This window comes from Anthonomus grandis, chromosome 1 (genome assembly GCF_022605725.1).
Source record: "Anthonomus grandis grandis chromosome 1, icAntGran1.3, whole genome shotgun sequence".
NCBI lineage: Eukaryota > Metazoa > Arthropoda > Insecta > Coleoptera > Curculionidae > Anthonomus > Anthonomus grandis.
The window spans coordinates 40,224,005-40,246,778 of record NC_065546.1 but is presented as its reverse complement, the minus strand read 5'-3'; the positions used below and the strand labels follow the sequence as shown (position 1 = coordinate 40,246,778).

Genomic DNA, 22,774 nt, shown 5'->3' with positions numbered 1-22,774 from the left:
TTAGTTCTGTTGCTTCCTCCATATTTAGTTCTGTTGCTTCAAGAAAATCCAGTATTTGTGGCTTAGAATGTCAAGAGTGGTTTTCTTCTCTTTCGTACAATCTCTAAATAGCGAATATCTACTTGCCCGTGTCTACGTAGGTATTCCCTGTAGGGTGCGTGTGTCCTGTGAGCAGTCGTGCTACCTTTTGCAGTTGTTGCCTAGAGAGCCTCAGTATTAGGTCACCCTCCCTAAAAGGTGGGCTGTCCAAAAGCTTGTTGTTTGGAAAGTTCCAGCTTTATCAGTTGTTCCCAGTAGTTTTTATCCTCACGTTGCAACCAGTCTGATATCCCTTTTCTAGGTCTCATCGATGACACAGCATATTGGTTCTAGGCCTGTAAGCCTGTTGCCCCCTTAGGATTATCTCTGGCTTAGTTTGCTTATTGACTATATCCGTGAGATCCTCCCAGCAATTTTGTACAGTTTGACCTAGTCTCAAATTGTCCCAAAGCGTTTGTTCGGGTCTCCTGTAATGATTACAAAGGTTCGGCTCCTTAACGCCCCTTCTTTCATCTATTGGACACAGGTCTGGATTCCTATTATGTTTGTCCGTAAGTCTGTTACTTCAGTCTTGCAGTAACAAAGGCCCAAAGTTAAGCGTGAGTTTCTTGCTGTATTGTTCATCCTCTACTATGCTTACTGCTACGTCGATCTTCGATAGTACCTCCTTTATTATAAAGATCTGGCTTTGTGGCCTTGGTTTTATCAGTTCTTAGTGTCTTACGCCCAAAACACTGTATGTGTTTTCAAATTAGCCTTTTTTATTTTGATATTGCTTCAGTCCTTACTTCTAGATCTAGTGGGCTTAGCCCTGTCAGGTTTTGTAGAGCAACAGTCGGTGTCGCTGACAACGTACCTACTATACCCCAACACGCTGTTATTTGTGTTTTGTGGAGTAAGTTGGTTGAGTTGCATGTATTTTCCAAAGCGCACTAGGTCTCTTATGGTCTCTAGTTTCCTCCTCTTTGTATAGGCAACTAGGTCCAGGGTCCAGGTCCTAGGGTCCACAGCATCAGTAAGAGTACTTCCCCCTGAGGTGTACCCCTGCACACCTTGGCTTTTACCTTGGTACTATTGAGACTCGTTGTCTCGTTGTCACCTTCTTATGGTTTAGCATTTGGTTGACCAACAGAACATTTCACCAACTGCCTATCATAGGATGTGTAAGCCGTGTTGTCAAATACTCCCTTAATATCAAAGAAGGCTTCTAACATAAGAATTTCTCTGTTGCTTAAAGATTATTCGACCCTCTGGGATCGAACATTTTTGGCGTTACATAAAGAATGAAGTGTATACAAAAAATACAGAATTATTGATGAACTTCAAACATATATTAGGAAAATAATTCGATCGATAGATGGAAAATCAATCTTAAAAGCTACAAGATATGTGCGTTGTTCTTGATCATTTATCGTAAAGTAAGCAGGTTTACTTGATGTTTTTATATTTCAAAACCAATTTGCCTAAGTTTTGTAAAATTATTAATAAGGCTAACACTGTTATTTTTAGGTGAAAGCTTTTTAAGAAAATTATTTTCTTTTGATTTATGTAAAAATATACAGGCAATTCCATTTACCAAAAGTATATTTGTCACATTTTCTCGAAACGAACGAATGTTCAACTTTTTTTCTGTTTTCACCATTTTACTCAACAAAAATCATACTAGTTTGCTAATTTAGTAGTAATATTAGTGCTGACTTAATGGGAAGCTCCCTATATGGAAAATTCAATAAATAAAGTTAAGGGGGCTAAATAGTCTGGTCACTGACGCGCCTGTCACATTAAAAAACAATCAATCAATAAATCTTTTGAGCGAGGATCTACTGGTTTTGATTTGCGGTTGATTTTTTCGTAATTTGGAAAACCAGTGGCGCTTGCATTTTTTTAAATAATTAATTACCCAACTCTCACTCACTGACTGATGAGCCGCCAGCATTTATGTTGCCGTGACCGCATCCTCTTTAATTAGCCTCTGTTGTTTTTAGCTTTACTTAAAAACAAATTCCTTCAAATTCTGAACCTGAAATATTAACGCAATTCTTCATTTTTAATTAATTATTTAATTAAGGTCATTAATGTGCACCAGAATCTATAAATACATTTTACAAAAAAAAAATGTTTTTAATCATACACGGCCTTTGAAATGGCATAAAAGGTTCTCAGAATTCTGCCGATCCCATTTTCGTCTCCGCGGGCAGTATAGCCCGAGGGACAGCGTCCGTTAGTTCGCCCCCTCCGGTTCCCCATCGTCCCTCTCGTACCCCCCAGGCTGTGTCGGTGTTAAGGGGCTCGGGGTCCATTTCACCCCCCGAAACTCCCGCGGCCCCACGATCGAGATGTCGCGTTCGTGTTAGCTGAAACGGGACGGACGGCAGGCAGGCAGTAGCAGCAGCAGCAGCAGCGGTTCGAATTTGAGATGCATTTACTAAATTGGAATGTTTGGTCCTTTGTCTTCGGATGAGCAAACGGCAGAGAGGCTTCATTTGGGACGGGTCTATCCCTCTTATACCGGAGTAGTTCGGCTTGTTTTTCAGGACGTTTGAGGGAGGAATAGTTTAAGGGGATTACTAACGAAGCCGGATTAAAAAATTGTACATATGGCAGAAACACGTTCACAAAAATATTCAACACATCTTTTAACTAAGCATTTTTAAAAAATACTAATGTTTAGTTCAATAGTAGAATCACCGGGATAAATGAAATTTGTTAAACTGATTCCTTCTGATAAATAAATATATAATAAATAGTCATATATTTCCAGCCGGTAAGTCACCTAATTGCAGGTAATAGAAAAATAAAGCTTGATAAAGTTTATAAAAAAAATAACAAAAAAAAATCCAAAGAGGAAAAAGAAACAACAAAACCAAAGAATAATAATAAGTCTTTTTATTTAAAGCCAAAAAAAAACAAATACATACATACATACATACATAGTCTAACCCTAGGGCTACTCTTACTTAACCATTAAAAATAGATAGCATAAAAGAAGAATAGAAATACAAAAAGAAGTATATTGCGGGAATTAAATGCTCAAGTTCCTTGCACAGGTAAAGGAAAGGGGGCGTGCAGCAAACCCAGAATAAAAATACACAGATTATTGGTGGTATAAAATATTATTTTTCAAGTTGACTCTTTGACGAGATTGAACATATTTAGTTATATTTGGGCTTGAAAGAGGAAAAAACGAAATTTAAATTTGAATTTATTAATATTTAGAATTTTAAAGTGGTTAGGAATATGGTTGTAGCGTCTAATATCTTCAGATATTCTACAAATTAATATGAATTTGGGAATAATTTAAATAAAATGACTACTGATCTGAGTTCATTTAATAATAATTGGTCAAAATTCTTACATGCACAGGTGTGAGACAGGGCGAAAGCATCAAGAATTTATAGAAAAACCTATTGGCATTTTAACAATTATTAAGGAGATTTCGTACAGCGATATTTATATATACGAATGTATATTCATACATTACACCCTTGCCCTTAATTCTACAAATTAATCCAAATTAATTAATTAAAGCACTAATCTATCAGGTGATTGTAACTTACTGCGACGCCTTAACACCCTGTTACTATCTGTTTTATTTTCTAAATTTTCAACTGTATTTCCATCACTTACACCAGTAGTATTTGACTATTATTGTTCACATAACTATTTTCTTAATTTAATTCAGAGCTTGGAATAATCGAAATTTCATTTTGATTTTTATTTATTGAGAAATTATTTTTAAGTTGATCTGTATGGCGTTTTCATGTCATTCCACAATTTGTTTTTACTATGTAGGTTCTTCTACCAAGCACTTCAAAAATAATTTCTGGGCACCATGGAAATTTGCCTCTGTGAAAATCTTTTATCCATACTTTATCCCCTTTTCCAAACAACGTATCTCTTCTTGAGTTATTATAATATTCCTTTTGTTTACTTTGTTTTTCTTTAACTACATTTGATATCGAGAGTAAAAGCAAATCAAATTTAAAACCACCCATTAAAATTTTAGCTGGTGTTTCTTCTGTCGTACAATGTGGTGTGTTATGGTAATAAATAAAAAACGATTAATAATTAAATTAATATCCATGGTTGGATTCTCAAAGCGAGCCTTTAATATTGCGTTTTCCATTATACCGACTGCATTTTCTGCTATGCCATTTGTAGATGGATGGTATGGAGCTTCCGTTACATGTCTTATGCCGCTTTCCTTTAAAAAAAAATGCATTTCATCGCATACGCATTCTCAAAGTACCTTTTTAGCAGAATACTGATAAGTTCTCTGAACCGCAAAGAGCTATCCAAAGTCAATCGAAGAACCTTCATATTATCAGAAAAAGGAATTGATGTGGTATTCAGTTGAATTTTAACAGATGAAAAAATATTTTTACGAGCATTTTTATTTGAAAATAGTAGCATTTTAGTTTTGGCTGGATTAAGGACTAAGTTATGCTCCTTTGAGTAGATTGAAATTGAATTATGTTTAGCGTTTAAATTATATTCAACTAAATTATCGTTGTGTATCGTCCTGTGTATCGTCGGTATACTGGTGAATTTCTGATAAATTTAAAACCTTTGGTAGGTCTGACGTGTAAACAAGAAATAAAAGAAGCCCAGGGATAGATCCTTGAGGTACATACCCCTGATACTATATGTTTTGATTCAGAACTGTAAGCATGTATGCGTACTCTTTATGGCCGATTTCACAGTTATGGTTTTCACAGTTTTCACAGTTTCACGATATGTTTTAAAAAAAGATAAAACTATTCTATCATGGTGTCGTATGAACTGTGATCTCATGATAGATGGTGAAAACATTTCGAATTTAAAAGAACATAAAAACTTAGATATTATTTTTGACACAAATTTAAGATTTAAAACGCTGGAAGGTATCTAAAGTAGTTCAAAGAGCATATATGTCTATGAGAAACTTGTACAAAAGTAAGGCTCTCTTAAGTGTTACTCTAAAGAAGCAACTTTGTGAAGCTCTCGTCTTATCGCATTGTATGTATTCTAATTTTGTATATGGACCATGTCTTGATGTTTACAGTAGGTACAAACTGCAAAAAATACAAAATTCTTACATTCGCTTCGTTTATGGCTTAAGAAGACGGGATCACGTAACTTGTAAGCTGAAAGAATTAAACTGGCTCAATGTGCAAAATAGAGAAAAACTTTATTATTGTTGTTTCTTGTTTAAACTTTTAAAAAACAATTATTCAGCCTACTTACATAATAAACTTAAAACAGGAATCTCTAGACATACCGAACACGCACGGTCTTAAAATTTTATATACCCCGTTCACAGCACTGCAATTTTTCAAAGGTCATTTGTTGAACCTCGTAAGCATGCCTTTCATGTAGTGATTCTCCCATTCAAGCTTGCATTTTTGATTGCTCAATGTTATTGTATGGGTAGCTCAAGCTCCTGGAGTTTAAGTGGTGTTAAGTCGTCTGCTTCACATATTGTTAATGCCTGATGTTTCGGCCTTTCTTAAGAAAAAGCATCGCAAGTTACTGGTGCATATTGTCTTTCGTTAGGAGTGTTCTAGCCTTTCTTTGGAAGTTTTCGATGTCTGTTTTAGTCCATCCTATAATACCAAAAGAGGAAGTTAGTGAACTAACTCGATATGTATTACTAAACACAATCTCCCTTATGAAAATACAGTAGCCTTAATATTTCACAGGGCATATACCAGATCATTAACTTATTTTTCTTTAATATTTTATAGTAGTGTTACCAAAATTCGTTTAAATAAAATTGATCGGTTAATTTGATGCATTAAGTATAGTAGTTGCAGCATTCTGTGCCTCACCGGTGCAGGCTCCTCTCGCATCATCGGGAAAAGCGCCATTATATTTAAGAAGAGCATATTTAGAATAAAAATATAATTGTTCCATACTGACAATATTGTGAATATCCGTAATTAAATAATTATGTAGTTGCCGTAGTAAGATAGTAGAATGCCGATATTACATCAAATCCACATTATAGTATATTATTATCTATATTTATGCTGATGAACCTGACACCAGAAAATGCTGGATGGAAATATTTTCAAAGACTTTTAAACTACATATTCCCGCTGAGATGTATGCAATAATGTGGACATTATAGTATGTTTTACAACATCGGAGTGGTGCATCGCCAAGCTGGTCATAGGATATACAATTTTTTTTTTCAAATATTGGCTTAACTGTATATTTTACAGAAAAACTATATAAGACTTTCTTAAAGGCTTAAAGGTGGAGTAAAGATAAGCCGCCATACCAGAATTCATTACTTTTTATTAAGTGATTTTTTGTATAAATAAGTGCTATGAACTACTTGCAAAAAACAAACAAGAAAGCAAAACAAAACAAGCAAAAAAGTATTAAAAGTAAATCCAAAATAATTGTTTAAACTAATGCATTAATTTTTCTTAATCAAATGCTCAAACAATTCTCCATTTACCGCCAAACAATATCCTAATGGATTGTAAAATTCGGTTCTTACATTACTAAGCTGATATGCCGTTATTTGATTACATGCTGTTAAAATTGCCATCTTTAACTCTTCAAATTTTGATAACGTACATCTTCATATATAATACTTTTAATGTGACCCGACAGGAAAAAGTCGTTTGGTGAAAGGCCCAGAGACCTGGCTTGCCAATTAATAGTCTAAATTAATTTATTAACGCCAATTACGCGATCATTAAATACGTTTTGAAGATATTCCCTGACTTGCTGTGAATTGTCTGCAGGACAACTATTTATTTGCAACTTCATCCAATGCTGGTCCAATTTGATTTTGTAGAGTTCAAAAAATGCGTCTTCTCTCAACTATTTGTTCCCAAAAAAGGCAAATAATTTTATGACCAAAAATGTCCGCCTAAAATTTACCTTTTAAGGTAAAAGTTTGTCCGTAAAACTAACATTTCATAAAAAATACCCTATGGGTATTTGCTTTTTCAATAACTTCAAAACAGAAATCTGCTCTTCGGATTTCATCGCCTTCCCTAAGTTCCTGATGGTTTTGATATTTAAAATTATGGTATTTGTATTTTTTTAGTGTGCGCAATACCGTACTATGATCTTTTCCTACATTTTCTTCAAGAATTCTGCTGCTAATTCCTTTAATTTGTTCAACATATTACAATTCAAAATCTTAATTATTTTCTCCAGCTCTGCCATTACTCTTTTGATTATTAGTATAATATTATATGCTTATAAATTCTTAACATTAATTTTTTATTCACTTCCTTTACCGTGTCCCCTTTAAGGGGATAAACGTATGGCTAATTTTATAGTAAAAAATAAAATAAAATTCTATTTAAATATATCTCTCATCACTCTTCAGCTAATACATTAACTTCTGTAATTCTACAAATGACTTCAAATTTAAATATCGCGCAATAGATTAGGTTTACATTTCCCGCCATAAGCCGCACAAGATGATCGCCCCCTCCTCAGCCTTGTCAAAAACGCCAACAGAGTTGTCAACGGAATTTCTGTCTGAGCATTAGGTAGCACGCATTTCTTTATATTTGTGTTCTGTTCTGTGTGCTACAGTACGAGAATTCTAACAATTAATGGAGACTTATAAGAGAATTCGTACAGGAAATGCATGCTGTTATATTCAATAAATCATAGCCTATTACTAGTTGCATTTACTATAAAAATATTTAGGGGTCACGCAATTTAAACTATATAAAGTAAATTATTTTAATGCAGCATGACGATAAGCCTGTTAAGAAATTAATATTTTGCAATATTTTTATTTCTAAAATATTTCATTTCCCAGTAAATAATAATGAGATGTCACATATCTCATAACTAGGTTTTTGAAAAAGGCAAGCTTAATATGTAAATTTACGTAAAAGTGCTGCTTCTATTTTCTGTCATATTATAAAAACTAGAAATTGCGGGGCTTTGTTCTCGCACCAGTAATGTTTCGTATTCTCTAAAGCCTTTACGTAATTCTATTTTAATTTTGTGTTCAAAAATTGTTTTTCTGTTACGAAGTAAAGTAACGTAGTAAAGAAATAATGTATCCTTTAGGGTCAAGATAGATCAATGAGTGGAGGGCTGTCCATCGACAATTCATATTAAATCGAACATTTAGTCTTTCATAATGTTAATTTATTCAATATTAAAGCCGTTCTCCTTTTAAAATTTAATGAAATTTAGTGGTGGTTTAAGGTATATATACTAAACAGTCTTTGTTTCAAGCCTGACTGAAATTCTCCGAACCGTTCCAGGAAGATCGTTAGGGAACGGACATCGTTACGTCCCTCGTCCCTTCGTTTGCCGTTCCCAATTCGCGTCCCCGCGGTGTAGCTGCGACCCTTCGTCCCCTCACCCCCGACGAGGGACAGCGTCCGTTTTCGCTACCCCTCGCTCCGCGCGACTTCGAAACCCTCCAACCCTCCAAGTTTCGGGACCCCAAACGCCCTCCTCCCAACCCCCCACGATTTACGGCCTCCGCGCTACACGGCGACGTAATTATTGACGGTCGAACCCGCGTTGCCGGCGCCGACGGTCCTAAAAAGGAGCCGTTTCTCTCCTCTCTGGATATACCCGGATTTTCCAGAATTCGGAATATCATCCTAAAATGGGGAACATTTTCTTTTAGGAAAAAAATACTTTTGAACACGAAAATTCGATTTTTAGTATACAAAAATTGTTCGATTTAAGTTTCGAAATTTCATTTTGATTTTAAAAAATATATCGTTTTTCTTTTCCCAGCAAAAGGAAATTGCAAAAATAAACTTCTAATAAGTTGTATATACCGGGTGGTGCATCGCCAAGCAGGCCATAGGGAATCCCCTATAAATTATGATACTCTCAAATATTGGCACAGATCCCTACAGTACTACATGCCCTTCATAACTCCTAACTGTATATATGACAGTCTGTCATTGCATCTCCTATAGATTCTTCAATGAGTAATTTTCAGGAACATTTTTAGCATGTGATTCATAAGAATAATATTTTTGTAGTCACTACACGCTTCGGCTCCCTGCTTACTAACAATTCAGATATAAGCCATTCTTTTGAAATGTTCCTAGTATTGTAGATGTTATTAAAAGTGCCAGTTAGTAACGTGAAGAACTCATCGGCAAGAGGTTTGAGAAATTCCAAGTGTACTCCATCCGGCTCATAAGAGTTTCTCTTAGAATTCCCTTAGAATGCTTAGATTATTAGTAACAGCTTTAATTTCTTCTCTCCTGATATCAGGTCCGAGAAGAGAGGGAAAATCAAATATCAATTGTCTAAAATAAAAAAAAGACTGACTTACCAGATTAATAGCTTTATTGCTTGGAATTAGCAAAAAAATTATAATGCGTAGTAGTAATGCGTTAGTAGTAATGCGTAGTAGTTATTTTTATAATAATTAGTAATGCGTTTAGTGGTAGGTTTTCGATTTGTACGTTTGATAGCTCTATTACTTCACGTAAATCAGGTATATCGTTTAGGTCGAAATGTTCTGTTAAAAGTTTCTGTTGTATCCCAGTCCGAGTATACCAGAAGACCGTCTTGGTTTGCTATGGGCGGGAACTCTGTTTTTGTTCTCCCTCTCAGTATTTTTGAAGCCTTCTAGAATTTTGATTTGTCTTCATCGCCATCGTTCAGTTCTTCTAAAAAATTGTCCTATCTTTCATTTTTGAAGTCGAAGACTTCGTTTTTTATTCTTTTCGTAAGATTATTCGCAATTCTTTTTGTCTGTGGGTCTTTTTGCAGTCTAGCCTGTTTATTTAGTATGTTTCTTGTTCTTATTAACCTTTTAATTCTCATTGGGAAGACTATGGAGTGGGTGTTTGGGATTGGGATTTTAGTGGTTGCTAAATTAAACGATTCTTTAATTGCATTTATTAATTGTTTTATTGAGGAATCTATTTTCCTTGGTTGGATTGGATTGGGTGATTTTCTGCAAGTATATTTTCAAATATTTCTCAGTTGATGATGAGTTTTTCATGATAGGGATCTTGCATAGAAGTTTGAGCTACAGTGATTAGGATTGGGGTATGATCAGGGGAACTAAGGGAGTCCATATTTTCAACCACAATGTTATGGCTTAAGTTTTTTGTGACAGCTATATCTAGAATATGAGGAGTGGTATGGTGATAGTGTGTAGGGTCTTACTACTGTAGGTGCTACTACCTGTATGGTATTTTCACTTATGTATCTTACCAGTGTGCGCCCAGCTGCTGCCTCTGCTCTGCATCCCCAGCTTCTATTTTTTGCATTCCAATCCCCCGCCGCTATGGTGGGGGTGTCTTCTCTAAAAAAAGTGTCTAATGTTTCTCTTGTTAAGTATTGAGATGGTGGCTTATATACTGAAATGATGAGAACCTCTTTGTTTTCTAAGAATACTTTAATTGCTGTGTTTTCTATTGCCGGGTCTGTATTACGTTGCGGTACTTCTTGGTGGGTCATGTTGCTATGTTGTGCAAACATAGCATTCATAATGTAATTAGGAATATTTCTCTAGGCACAGTTTAAAATGTACAGCAAGAATTTATCAGTCGTCTGGGGTACTGTAGATTTGTTAGTGAAAGCCACCTCCAGCATTGGATAAAATAAATTTTAAAAATATAGAACGTAATTTATCAATTTATATTGTCATAAAGTGTAAAAATTATTATTTAAACGTAATTATTTCGTAAACACTTGAAGTTGGTTATAAGACATTATACATGAAGCATGTTTTGTCAGATTTTTTTTCTGAAGAATTCGAAAATTGTTCAAAACGTTAAATTTCAAACCTTTACCTTTAATATTAAAATATGCTCGTTTCAAAAATAAACTCGTGCGAATTTATTCATTATTAAATCACAAACCTGTACAATCTGTTTATAAGGTTATTTATTCTAATTCAACCTCTTAATGCTTTAACCATCCAGTTGGTTCCATAAAAAGAATATTCGCCAAATTGAGGATTTAATAAAAAGTGTCGGTTATTATAGAGTCATCCTCAATAAAAATATAAATATCTACAAAAAAAGAAATCTAATATCCCCCTAATAAATTACTTGCGGCAGAGGTGGAGGGGGTGAAAAGGGCAATTTGTACAAAACAATTCGAATAAAAACACCCTTCGTGTTACGGCTTAAATCCCCTTTAAAGAATTATACACTTTAAAATTGCATTAACTTGCCGACTCGACGAAACTCTATATACGGAAGCAACAAGTTGCCATAAAAATCAAATAATATATTATTCCGGCTCGTTATATGGAGCATACGGAAATTGGGTTAAGATAGGTCATTAACAAACAGGGACGTACTATATTAATTTCACATTATTTATTTATTTTAATTTTGATTAAGATTTACAGGGTGTGCCAAATTTAGGGGGTAACCGTATCATAAATACGTAAGGTCGATAAGTTTTATTTATAATTTATATATTTAATATTAATTTTATATTTTTTTGTAGCCTAAGCGCCTATATTCACCCCATACGATTTTCTTGAGACAGTCAGGACAATCTTTTGAAATAGCTACGTGTCTATGTTCCTTGCTTATTGGATTGGGATATGATGCCTATGTGATTTCTGGGTAAGAAAAATTAATATTGTAACGAAATTCGGGAACACACTTTTATTGTCAACGTCAAAAACACTACCCTAACTCGCCTTGACTGTCGTTTAATTGTTTCCAAGGTAAAAACTGACTAAACAATTAAAACTGAATGAATTGTCACGAAGCGCATCCTTTTTAAAACCCGATGGAACAGTTTCGAAATATTTAGAATTATCTTCATTATTTTTGCCCAAAGAGACCAATAATTTTAGGAGAATACTGACAGTCAAAGCAAGGAAGTATACAAATTCTAGAAAATTAGAACTACAGGGATTTACAATAATATAACCTAAATAACCTAAATTGGGGTCAAAATGGGGCTCTCGAACAAGATGAACTACTTAAAAACTAAACACTATAGATGAAAAGTATCAAATGATCAATCATGAAAATATCATGTTTGATCGTCTCGATCAAACATGGGACCACCTGAGTCATGATAGGGCGCTAGCCGGACGATGTTTACAATTTTCATCTTCGCTGTCGGATGTCGCTGGATACGGTACACCACGTCGTTGATTCTGGTGACCACATTGAATGGACCTTCCCAATCCTTCTGGATTTTTGGTGACTTGCCCTTCGTCCTCCGTGGATTGTATAACCAGACTTTATCCCCAGGATTAAAACCGGTAGAATTTGCCTTTATGTCATAACGTGATTTCATTCTGTTACTTTCTAGATGAAGTTTATCCCGTGCTTGTTCGTGAACAATTTGTAAACGTTCTTGTAAATGGTCGACGTACTCCTCAAGGGTTTCAGACTTATGGGGTCTTCCAGTAATAATGTCCAAAGGTAAACGAAGTTCATCACCGTAGACAACTTTTGCCGGGCTTTTTCCAGTTGACTTGTGGTTAGAAGAACGATATGCCAATAGGAATGGTTGTATACAGGTATCCCAGCCGGTTTGCTTAGAGTTTACCACCATCCTCAAATGAGTTTCAAATGTGCGGTTAAATCTTTCAACCATTCCATCAGACTGAGGGTGTAGTGGGGTTGGGTTGGGTTCTCCCACTTTTGCCAAGGTCTTACTAACTCCAAAATTTCCTCCGCCGACACCGCCATGAACAGCTTCAAGAACTTCCGAAATCCGTTTTCGAGGAAGGACTGTCAGATATGTCTTTTCTTTTCCATCTACGCTCTCCCAGACTCTTTTTAATAATCCATCTTTTATAACCAATGAATTCCATTGAGACCAATAAGCTTTTAGTTCTGGAAATTTGTCAGAAATGTCTTTCCATTCTGGTTTTGAAATTTCTCGAGATTTCAGTTGGTAAATAAGACCAAATACTGGGTCATCACACTGATTGGATTAAACTAGCTACATCCCACTCTTTAGAACTGTGAAGATCAATACGATTACAAGTAAATATCTCTGGATACTGTTTTGATTCCTTTTTAAAACAATGTTGACATGTTTCAATACAGGGTCTTCTCGATAAAGCATCGGCATTTTGGTGATATGCGCCTTTCCTATGTTCTATTGTAAAGTCATACTCTTGTAATCGTTGAAGCCACCTTGCTATTTATTCTTCGGGGTTTTTAAACTGAAACAGCCATTTCAACGTAGCATAGTCGGTTCTAAGGATAAATCGTTGAACATACAAATATTTATGGAAATGTTCAATAGCTTTTACTGCTGCCAATAGCTCTCGTCTGGTGACACAATAGTTTCTTTCTGGTCTTGATAACGTTTTACTGAAATAAGCTATCACTTGCTCGCCATCTTCATATTTTTGTGTTCCAACATTACTTGCATCGGTATCCAAAATAAAAGTTTGTCCAGGAATCGGATATGTTAAAATTGGAGATGTTGAGAATTGGAGATTGGAGAGTTGAAATGCTTCTTCACAGTCTGTTGACCAACTAAATACCATTTTGTCCTCCGTGAGCTTATGTAGAGGCTTTGCAAGATTAGCGAAATTTCTTACAAATCTTTTGTAATAGGTACAAAGGCCCAGAAAGCTTCTTAACTGGTGTTTGTCAGTGGGTCGTGGCCATTTTTCGATTGCCTCTACTTTATCTGGATCAGTCTTGACACCTTTTTCTGATATTACATGGCTAAGGTATCGAACTTCTTTTTAAAATAAGCAACATTTTTTAAGACTTAGCTTCAGGTTGGCCTTTCGCAGTTTAACAAATACCTTTTGAATATTCTTTAAATGATCTTCAAATATTTTCCCCAGTATGATAACGTCATCCAGATAAACTAAACATGATTCCCAAGTCAGTCATTCCACGTAAAACTGTGTCCATAAATATCTCAAAGGTAGCTGGAGCATTGCAGAGTCCACAGGGCATTACTGTAAACTGCCAAAGTCCTGTTCCAGTCGAGAATACGGTCTTTTCCTTATCTTCTGGGTGCATCTTTACCTGCCAGTATCCACTCTTTAGATCGAGTGTTGAGAACAATTGTGAACCTGATAGCGTGTCCAGGGTGTCGTCAATTCTTGGTAGGGGATAACTGTCTTTCTTGGTAATGTCATTCAGTCGCCGATAGTCTACACAAAATCTAGTGGATCATTTTTCTTCACTAGCACAACTGGAGATGTCCAAGGACTCTGAGAAGGTTCTATCACTCCTTGTGTCCTCATTTCTTGAAGCATTGAGGAAACTTCTTTTTGTTTAGCTATCGGAATTCTTCGAGGTGCTTGTTTAATCGAAGCATTGTCTCCAGTGTTAATTCTATGCTGCACCAAATCAGTTCATTTTTCAGTTCACTTCGGTCATTATCGTGCAAGGAAAACACTAATAAGAAGTGAAGAGATTTGTGGTTTCTCAATGAAAATTTTCTGAAAATAAAATGTTTAGGTAGTAAGAAGGATTTTCCAAATATCAATTGGAAATTTTCAAATTTCAATTAGTTATATTTAAATAAGAAGTTTGTAAATTCTAAACAGAAATGTTTAAAAAAGAAGTGCAATATGTGGATTTTAAGTGGAAATATACAAAAATAAGTATAACAGAAAAAATCTCAAAGAACTTTCAAAGAGTAAGTGGAATTATTTAAATAAAAAGTGAAAATTTTCTGATATAAAGCAAAGATCAATTTGAAATTTTTATATATTCAGTGGAAATGTTCAAATGTTCAAACGAGTGAGGGAAATTTACGAACACTAACTAAGAAATTTCCATATAATTTTTTAAAATCATATTTGAACATTTTCAACCTATAAATGAACAATTTGATATAATTATTAAAGGAAATCTTCTGGTTGTAACGAATACTGCAAAAAGATTAATACAATTTTGCAGTAGGTATGTGGAAGCTTTCAAATTTTAAATGAAAATTTCGTTACTAGCTGAAAATATGCGGAGAATGAAGAAAGGCATTTCTAGGTCCTAAGATCAAATTTCCACATATCATGTGGAAAATTTCCAAATAAATTTCTAGTAGAAAATAGAAATTGAAAGCTTTCAAACACTAAGAATAAAAGTTTGTATAACCTAAAATTGGAAAATCCCGAATAGTAACTAGATATTTGCAGATAGAGAGTAGGTTGATATTAATTGAAATTTTTCAATAAACAAGTTAATTTTACTAGGTAGCTTTTTCATTTGCCCTCCGGACGGAAGTATCCACACATGTAGTATCTAGTAACATTTTCTTATCTAAAAATTACCATGTCTTAGAACATTGAAAGGCTAGAATTAGGATTGCCTTGGAACTAAGGGAAGTTTGTTTGCTTGCAACATCTCTGATGCATTGATGCCAAATGCTTGTTGTAGATGCCAAATGTAGAAATGGCAAAAAAAAAACACTATATAATATGATAAAAGTTTGTTACTTATTTTGACAGGCGCAAAACAATAATATTCCTTTTTAATAAAATCTGAAGCATTTTTTTGTAGGAAATATGATAAAATACTCTATAAAGAAGTCAAGATACAAAGTTAAATGAATGTAGATAACTTATATTAGAAAAAAATGCAACAACATCGCAACTCCGCTCGATCGCATTATTGATTTCACCGACGCAAGCAATCTTTACCAGTGACGTCGTCAAAAAATATTTAAATGATAAATATTTATTATTAATAGATTATACTTTTAATTATAAACAATATTGCCGTTTATGAACTCTTTATGCGTTTTTTAATGTACTTCATTCGAGTAAAGGTACTTATCTAATAAAAAGCATTTTTATGGAAATTAAATATTTCATGTTTATTATAGATTTCTTAATAAAAGTTTTTCTTATTCTGCGTTTATGACGACGGTTGTCACTTGATATGATGTTATGACAATATAGGTATTCACTTGTGAAAAGATCGGCTTAAATCTATAACTGAAACTTTCCTCTTTTGAAAATGCATGAAAACTTGACAACAGAGAATCGATTAACATGTTTGTAAACAAAACACCTCCTTGTCCGTGTGCACATGTTAAACTAAAATAAAGTGGTTGTTTACTAATTCTAGCCTTTCAATGTTTTAATTTCCATATTTTATTTTAAAATATTCACCTTTTATTTTTAATTTTGTTCAATTGGAAACTTTTACATTGCAATTTTCATTCTTTGGCAATAAATCCTTAAATTTTCCAGATATGCCATAAAGGATGTAACAGAACGCATAATGTGCAGAGTCGACTGCCCTTTCGAACCCTATAAAGAGGAAGTATCCGAGGTACAAGTGGTGGTTGAAGATCAAAAATATAAAATAACAAACAAAAAGGAAATACAAAGTAAATTCATATTAATGATGGAACAACGTGAAAAAGATAAAATAAAAGAATTAGAGGAACGACATGCTGAAATGGAAAGAGAAAGAACTCTGGTAAAATTAAATTTTCTTAATGAATTCAACAATTTATTCCATATTATAACGTTTCCAAAAGTTCGTTTCCTTTCTGTCGTATATACAAACAAATTATGTGTAAATTTTGTAATAAATAGGAAGAAGAAAAACGACCATTTGACGAACTAGAAGGTCAAAGAGTCCACGCATGGATACTTCTTGCATCTGGCTGCCGAAATGTTCCAGAAAACCTATTCATCGAGCCTAGTACCGGCATATCACACCCCCTTAATAGCGACTTGTATTGCGGAATCGAAAGTATTTGGAACCATGAAAACTATTGGGTAATGAACACAAATTTTTCATCATATGTATGAAATTCTTAATAACTCATGAATAAAACAGATGTACATGCTTTTGCTTAAGTTTTTTAAGATAAACACATTCCGCTTTAATGCAACAAATAAAGACGGAGGTAAAGTAAAATCATGTGCTTCATTTTATTAATACGACCCATTATCGCCAGGTGAATTTGCAAGACTGTTCTCAAGGTTTAGGAAACTTAAGTTACGATTTAACCGATACAGAAAAATGGGAACATTTGCTAGTAGGAGAACCTCTAAGGTGGAGAAAACATAAAGTAGCAGAAATAGGTGAAGATGAAGAAGTTGAAGACTTTTGGGATGAAAAGCATCTTGATATGCCCTATTATTGGTCAATGAAGATCAATATTCCCCATGATGGTACTATAATAAATATAATTTTGAGGAAAAATCCTAATATACTATTTCTTTAGTGCTCCAGAAACGATTCCCTTTAGGTGCAAAAGTGACCCAATATAAAAGAACAGTGGTCGAGGAATACGCCCCTTATGTATGCGAGGATGGAGAGGTTCAAAAAATTGTTCGATATAAGGATTTTGCTTGTACTGATATCGAGCTGATTGAGGAAAAGTTTGAAAATAGACACGATAAGTTGATTCAGGCAATTCTAAATTCTAAAACAAACTTGGTTGTTGAGTATTTTGCTCCTGGGAGAGAGGACAGTGTTATAAGTAAATATTTATTGGTTTTGTATGCACTTTTAAGAATTTCCTTATTTTCTTGTAAATATCATTTATTTTGTTTTATCGTCTTTCCGAATTTTGGAATAGTTTTTAATTTTCATTCCGGGCATATGACGTAATTTTTTTTAATTAAAAAGATGATTTGAATCTGGGCATTTTAAACTTAACGCTCTTGAGTATTTTACTCCCGATGGAGAAGATAATGTGAAATTAAGTTTTATTAATTGGGCTTCAGTCATTGCAAATAATTTTAAAAGTTTTTTTAACTTATATTTTCTAATAGTGTGTGTTAGTGATTTGATTGTTTAGTTAAGTTCTTTGTACAGAGTGTCCCAATTTCGAGGGTGACCATTGCAATCTCGGAAACCGTACGAGTTACAGGTCGGATAAATGGAGGCAAAGTTGCGCAATTTGAAGCTTAATAAAATGACGTTTAAAAAATTTTAAAATTCCGAATACTTATAAAATACCGAGATATCCAAAAAAAAACGAAATTTGTCACAATCGTTTTTACCTTCTACCGAATTTATTAAAAGAGATATCGGAAAACTAAAAACAGTTTTTCATTGGCATTTTTTATGCCCTACAACATGATGCAAAAAAAAAAATCCAACCTTTCGTTTTTTTTCGATCATTAACTTTATTTTTTCTTATGGGCGCCATATTAGATTTTCTCATTTTTAAAAAGTACTTTTTAAAAATGAGAAACTACATTTGGATTTTTTTTTGTTGCAAGATTTTAAATAATTATTATTATTATGTAACAGGCTTCAAGCATGTTTTCCACACTTAGTTTATTAGTTTCTTTTTATGTCTTCCAAGGAATAAAAGTAATTTTTCATGTTCTGCATCTGATCTGTTCTTCATGCATTTGAGGTAGTTTTTTATTTTATTCCAAGCATTTGAAGCAGATTTTTTTAAATACCAAGGATAAATTAATTCAGGACATTTTATATTTAAAAATTATCTTTATTTTGAGAATTTTGCTGATATACTTTTTTTTTCTATGAACTTTTAATACTAACATATAACAAGGTGCTCGCGCATTTATAACTGTAAACTGTGCATTTTGAAAAGCAAAAAGTGATTTTGGAAAATTTACGACGAAGACGTAAAAACCGTATGTACACACTGCATTAATCTAAAGCAATAATTTAATATTACAATACAGTAATAATACTATTATTAATTAAAAATTATTAGTCCGGCCCACTGTGGTCAATTCATTCAAATTAGCAAAAAACCGTAAAGAATCTCGAATAATTAAACGACGAGAAGAAATGTAGTGACTTTGAATGAATGACTTTGAAATCCTTGCCATGGATAATTCTGATACAAACATTTTACATACAAACTCATACAAACATTTATTTCTGATTTAAACTATTTGTCAGTTTTGAAGTATTGACTTCATACCAAAATTTAGACAAACCTTTGTTCAATTATTCATGTTTTGTTGCAGATATTATCATACAATTTTAAATTACAAATTTAATATAGTAAAGTGTAATAAGTTTTTAAATCTTTTCACAATGGAAAGAGCAGTTATACGAAAGTATTTACTTTTTGTCTTTGACAGAGTTATCTATTATAAATTATTTTGAAAAGTAGAGAAGTCCGAAAAATGTATTTAAACTATATAGAATTATATTTTCTTTTTAATAACAAAAAAAGTTTTACCGGGTTTTACTTTAAAATATATTTTAGTTGATAGAAACATTATTAGAGATTTTTTCCATATGTAAAAATGTGCCATCCTCGTTATATTATAAAGAGTGTCCTCTTTATAATTTGCATAATTGTTTTAAGGTGCAGACTAATCAATAATTAGAATTTTACAATATTATGTATATGTAATAACTCTGAATTCGTTTTTAAGTAACTTCTACCTGACCGATTGTTTTGAAATTTGGTAGGTGTTTGCGGATAACATGATAATAGAATATATTGATACTTTTGAGTTTCCTCCTTTATTAATTTTAAGGGTAGAGGGTACTTATTAACTTGGTTAGATTTTGTTGAATTTTTGGTTGGAATTTTTGGAATTGGTATATAGGGGTTTTGGAGGATGAAAAATCTGAATTTTTAATTAGATTTAAAAAAATCAATATGGCACAATGAAAATGGTGGCTTTTTATTCAAATAAGTATAAGTTCTAGTTGTCTCATTTCTCATGTTCTAAAATTTAAAACGTGTTTGAGGTTTCTCCAAAGTCCAAAAAAAACATTTTTTCTGGTTTTTATAGAAATATTATTTAAATTTCCCGCTCCCGCTTTTTGCCCATTCAATCCAATGGTGATTTGAACATAGAATAGCGAAATTAGCATATTGTAAACCGTATAAGTGTAAAGTCCACCCAAGTTCTAGAGCAAAACAGTATTATCTTTATTTTCTAATATTAAGTCCAAGATGATATCATCCAAACATTAAGAGAGAAACAGTATTAAGTCCAAACGTTTGTTTCTATTTGATTTGTTGCGTTTTATCATTCAGCGTTTAGAGTCAACAGGTCAACACGTGTTTTGTTAGTTTTGCGGTAACCTAAAATTATTGCTTTTATTGGTTATAAGCATAGATGTATTGGTATCAAATAAGTCTAAGTGTGCGATTTTGTGTTAGTGTTAAGTGCAGGACTACCTACTTGATATTTTAAAAATGGGGGAAAGATCTCGAAAGCTACTTTGGATGGCATTAAACAATCCTAGCAGCCCTGAGCATTTCGGTGGTGACACTGTAGAAGTATATGAATGCTCCCAACGTAAGTTCCTTCTCTGCTCCTTCCCTCACCACTTTATTTTTTTAAATATAAAGAAATGGGCGTTGCAAAAGGTATCTAGTATTTTTTCCTAGGCTCTCCACTACATGAAAATAAAGAAGAGAGTCATACTGTAAGTGCCCAAGTCCCAGCGAAAAATTCTGATAAAATAGAGTCAGGTAGTTCCTTTATTCCCAGTAGTGTTTCAAACAGTGATAGCGAATCGGTGGCCACAGACGAAAATCAACAAGAAGAAATTATGGAAGAAGACAATGAGCTAAAGAATTTAAAAAAAGAAAAGAAGCGTAAAAGGAATGAATCGTCTTGGGAAAGAAATGTGCGAAAAAAGAAGAGAATGGCTGGCGAAAAGTATAAATCTTCAAAGAGTAAGAAAATCATAAAAGAAAAGAAAGTTAAAGAATCTTGTAGGAATTGCCGTTTAAAATGCAATGAAAAAATTGCGGGTCCTGAAAGAATTCAGATAAATCAAGAATTTTGGAACCAAGAAACAACTATAGATCAAAAACGACAATTTTTATGTTCTTGCATTGAACTGACTTCTATAGAACGAAAGAGAAAACGCACAGAAAGTCGTTCCGGAAAACGGCAGTACAACTTGAAATATTTTTTTACTCTTAACAGCAACAAATATCAAGTTTGCAAAACATTTTTTTTGCGTACATTAGATATATCCCAAACATTTATCAGGTGTGCACTTCAAAAACGCCAATCCAGTGGAATTGTTAAATGTGACAAAAGAGGAAAGCAGCCATCAACTAATAAAATTAGTGATGATGTGAAAAATCACATTCGAGAGCATATCGCATCATTTCCTTGTGAAGAATCCCACTACAGTCGCAGAAGAACCGCAAAAAAATATTTGGGAAATCATCTTAACATTTCAACAATGTATAGGATGTACAAAGAAGATTGTGATTTAAAAAATCTTTTACCTGAAGAAGTTGGCAAAGAATGGCTCTACAGTCAAATTTTTAACACTGAGTTTAATTTGTCATTTGCTCCTCCATCAAAAGATACCTGCGATGTGTGTGACGAGTTTTTGATTAATCTAAGACAGTCAGATAATATATTAGACAAAGATATGTCAAAGAATAATAAAGAACAAAAGGTATTAATGATAGACTTAAAAAAATGCCTTCCCTGTCCTAAACTTATTAATTCTCAGAGCTTTTATAGTCTTAAGCTATGGTGTTTTAATTATACCGTTTATGATTCAACCGAACAACAGGCCAATTGCCTAATGTGGGATGAGTCAATTGCTGGGCGCGGTGGGAACGAAATGGCTTCATGTTTTGTCCAATACATACAATCTTTACCAAAAACTATATCGTCAATAATTATTTGGACTGATAATTGCCCATCACAAAACCGCAATTTACAGATGATAATGTGTTATTTTTATCTGCCTGCATTAAATCCCCATATCAAAGAAATAAGTCACAAATATCTTCTTCGTGGCCACACACACATGGAGGTGGATAATGTGCATTCAGCAATAGAAAGGGAAGCTAAAAAATGTCCAAACTTTCAAATAATAACTCCATGGGATTGGCTCCAGCTTGCTAGGATTTCGGGTAAAAACAAAGATTTTAAAATATTTGAAATGGCAATAACTGAATTTAAGGATTTTAATAAAATGTACAACTCACCCGATTCGCCATTACAAAATATCAAAAAAACTCAAAATGGCGATAAATTTTTAATCTCTCAAACAGTATTCATGCAGGTTGGGAAAGATCAGCCTGGTATTTTGTTTTTTAAAACTAGTTTTGATCAAGAATTTCAAAGCGTGGACTTCAACAAAAGAGCAGCTAGAAAAAGTCATAAAATTATTAAGGATTCAGTAGTCTTATTACGGGATACTTTAAATCCAATAAGCACAAAAAAATGTAATGATCTCGGCAAAAACTTCTAAAGTGGGTGCTAGTAAGGTTTCATAATTTTTTCCAGAATTTCAAACATAAGGAAACCATTCAAGAGAATAATGCAGAGTAGTAAAAGTGACTGTAGTTTTCGAGAATAAAAAAAAGGTAATTTTTTAAAGTTTTTTTTCTTTTATTTTTTCCTAATAGTTATGATGTTTTCATATTAACCTATTTCTTAGAGGTTTCCCTAGAAAATGCCAATACATTTTTTTGTTGTAAACTATTATTTTTTTTTTTAATATTAAGTACAATATTAAAAAAAAATTGAAAAAAATGTCCAATTTTTTGCAAAAAGTAATACTTAAATAAAAAACAAAAAAAATATTTTGGTTTGTGACCTTATTAAGTATTTAAATTCTTCAATAATATTAAAAAAACTGCTTAAATTATCAGAAAAATAAAATTATTAACAAAATTTTTGTTTTGGTTTCGCTCTCCTGTAAAATTCTTGATTTGTGACTTAATACACTTTTGCTCTGAGGTACGGATATAATATTTCAATAGAAAAAGCACTAATAAGTATAATTATCAGTCTAATAAAATTAAAGGAATTTAGTGTACTTTTTAAAAAATGTTAACTTGATTATTTTTCTATGTATTTATAAACTTACGTATACGTACTAACACAAACTCTTTTTTAAATATTACCAACCTTTATTATTTTGTT

The 22,774-nt window shown here is 33.2% G+C and overlaps 1 protein-coding gene across 1 annotated transcript in view; it reads left to right on the top strand.

Annotated features, from left to right (window-relative positions):
• The window catches only part of LOC126737736 (dynein regulatory complex subunit 7), a 234,111-nt gene that overhangs the window by 199,475 nt on the left and 11,862 nt on the right, over positions 1–22,774 (top strand). Inside the window, exons 4-8 of the mRNA XM_050442752.1 lie at positions 11,458–11,579; positions 16,148–16,379; positions 16,499–16,684; positions 16,867–17,083; positions 17,137–17,394. Of these exons, the coding sequence (XP_050298709.1) occupies positions 11,458–11,579; positions 16,148–16,379; positions 16,499–16,684; positions 16,867–17,083; positions 17,137–17,394 (1,015 nt within the window). The remainder of the gene's footprint in view (positions 1–11,457; positions 11,580–16,147; positions 16,380–16,498; positions 16,685–16,866; positions 17,084–17,136; positions 17,395–22,774) is intronic.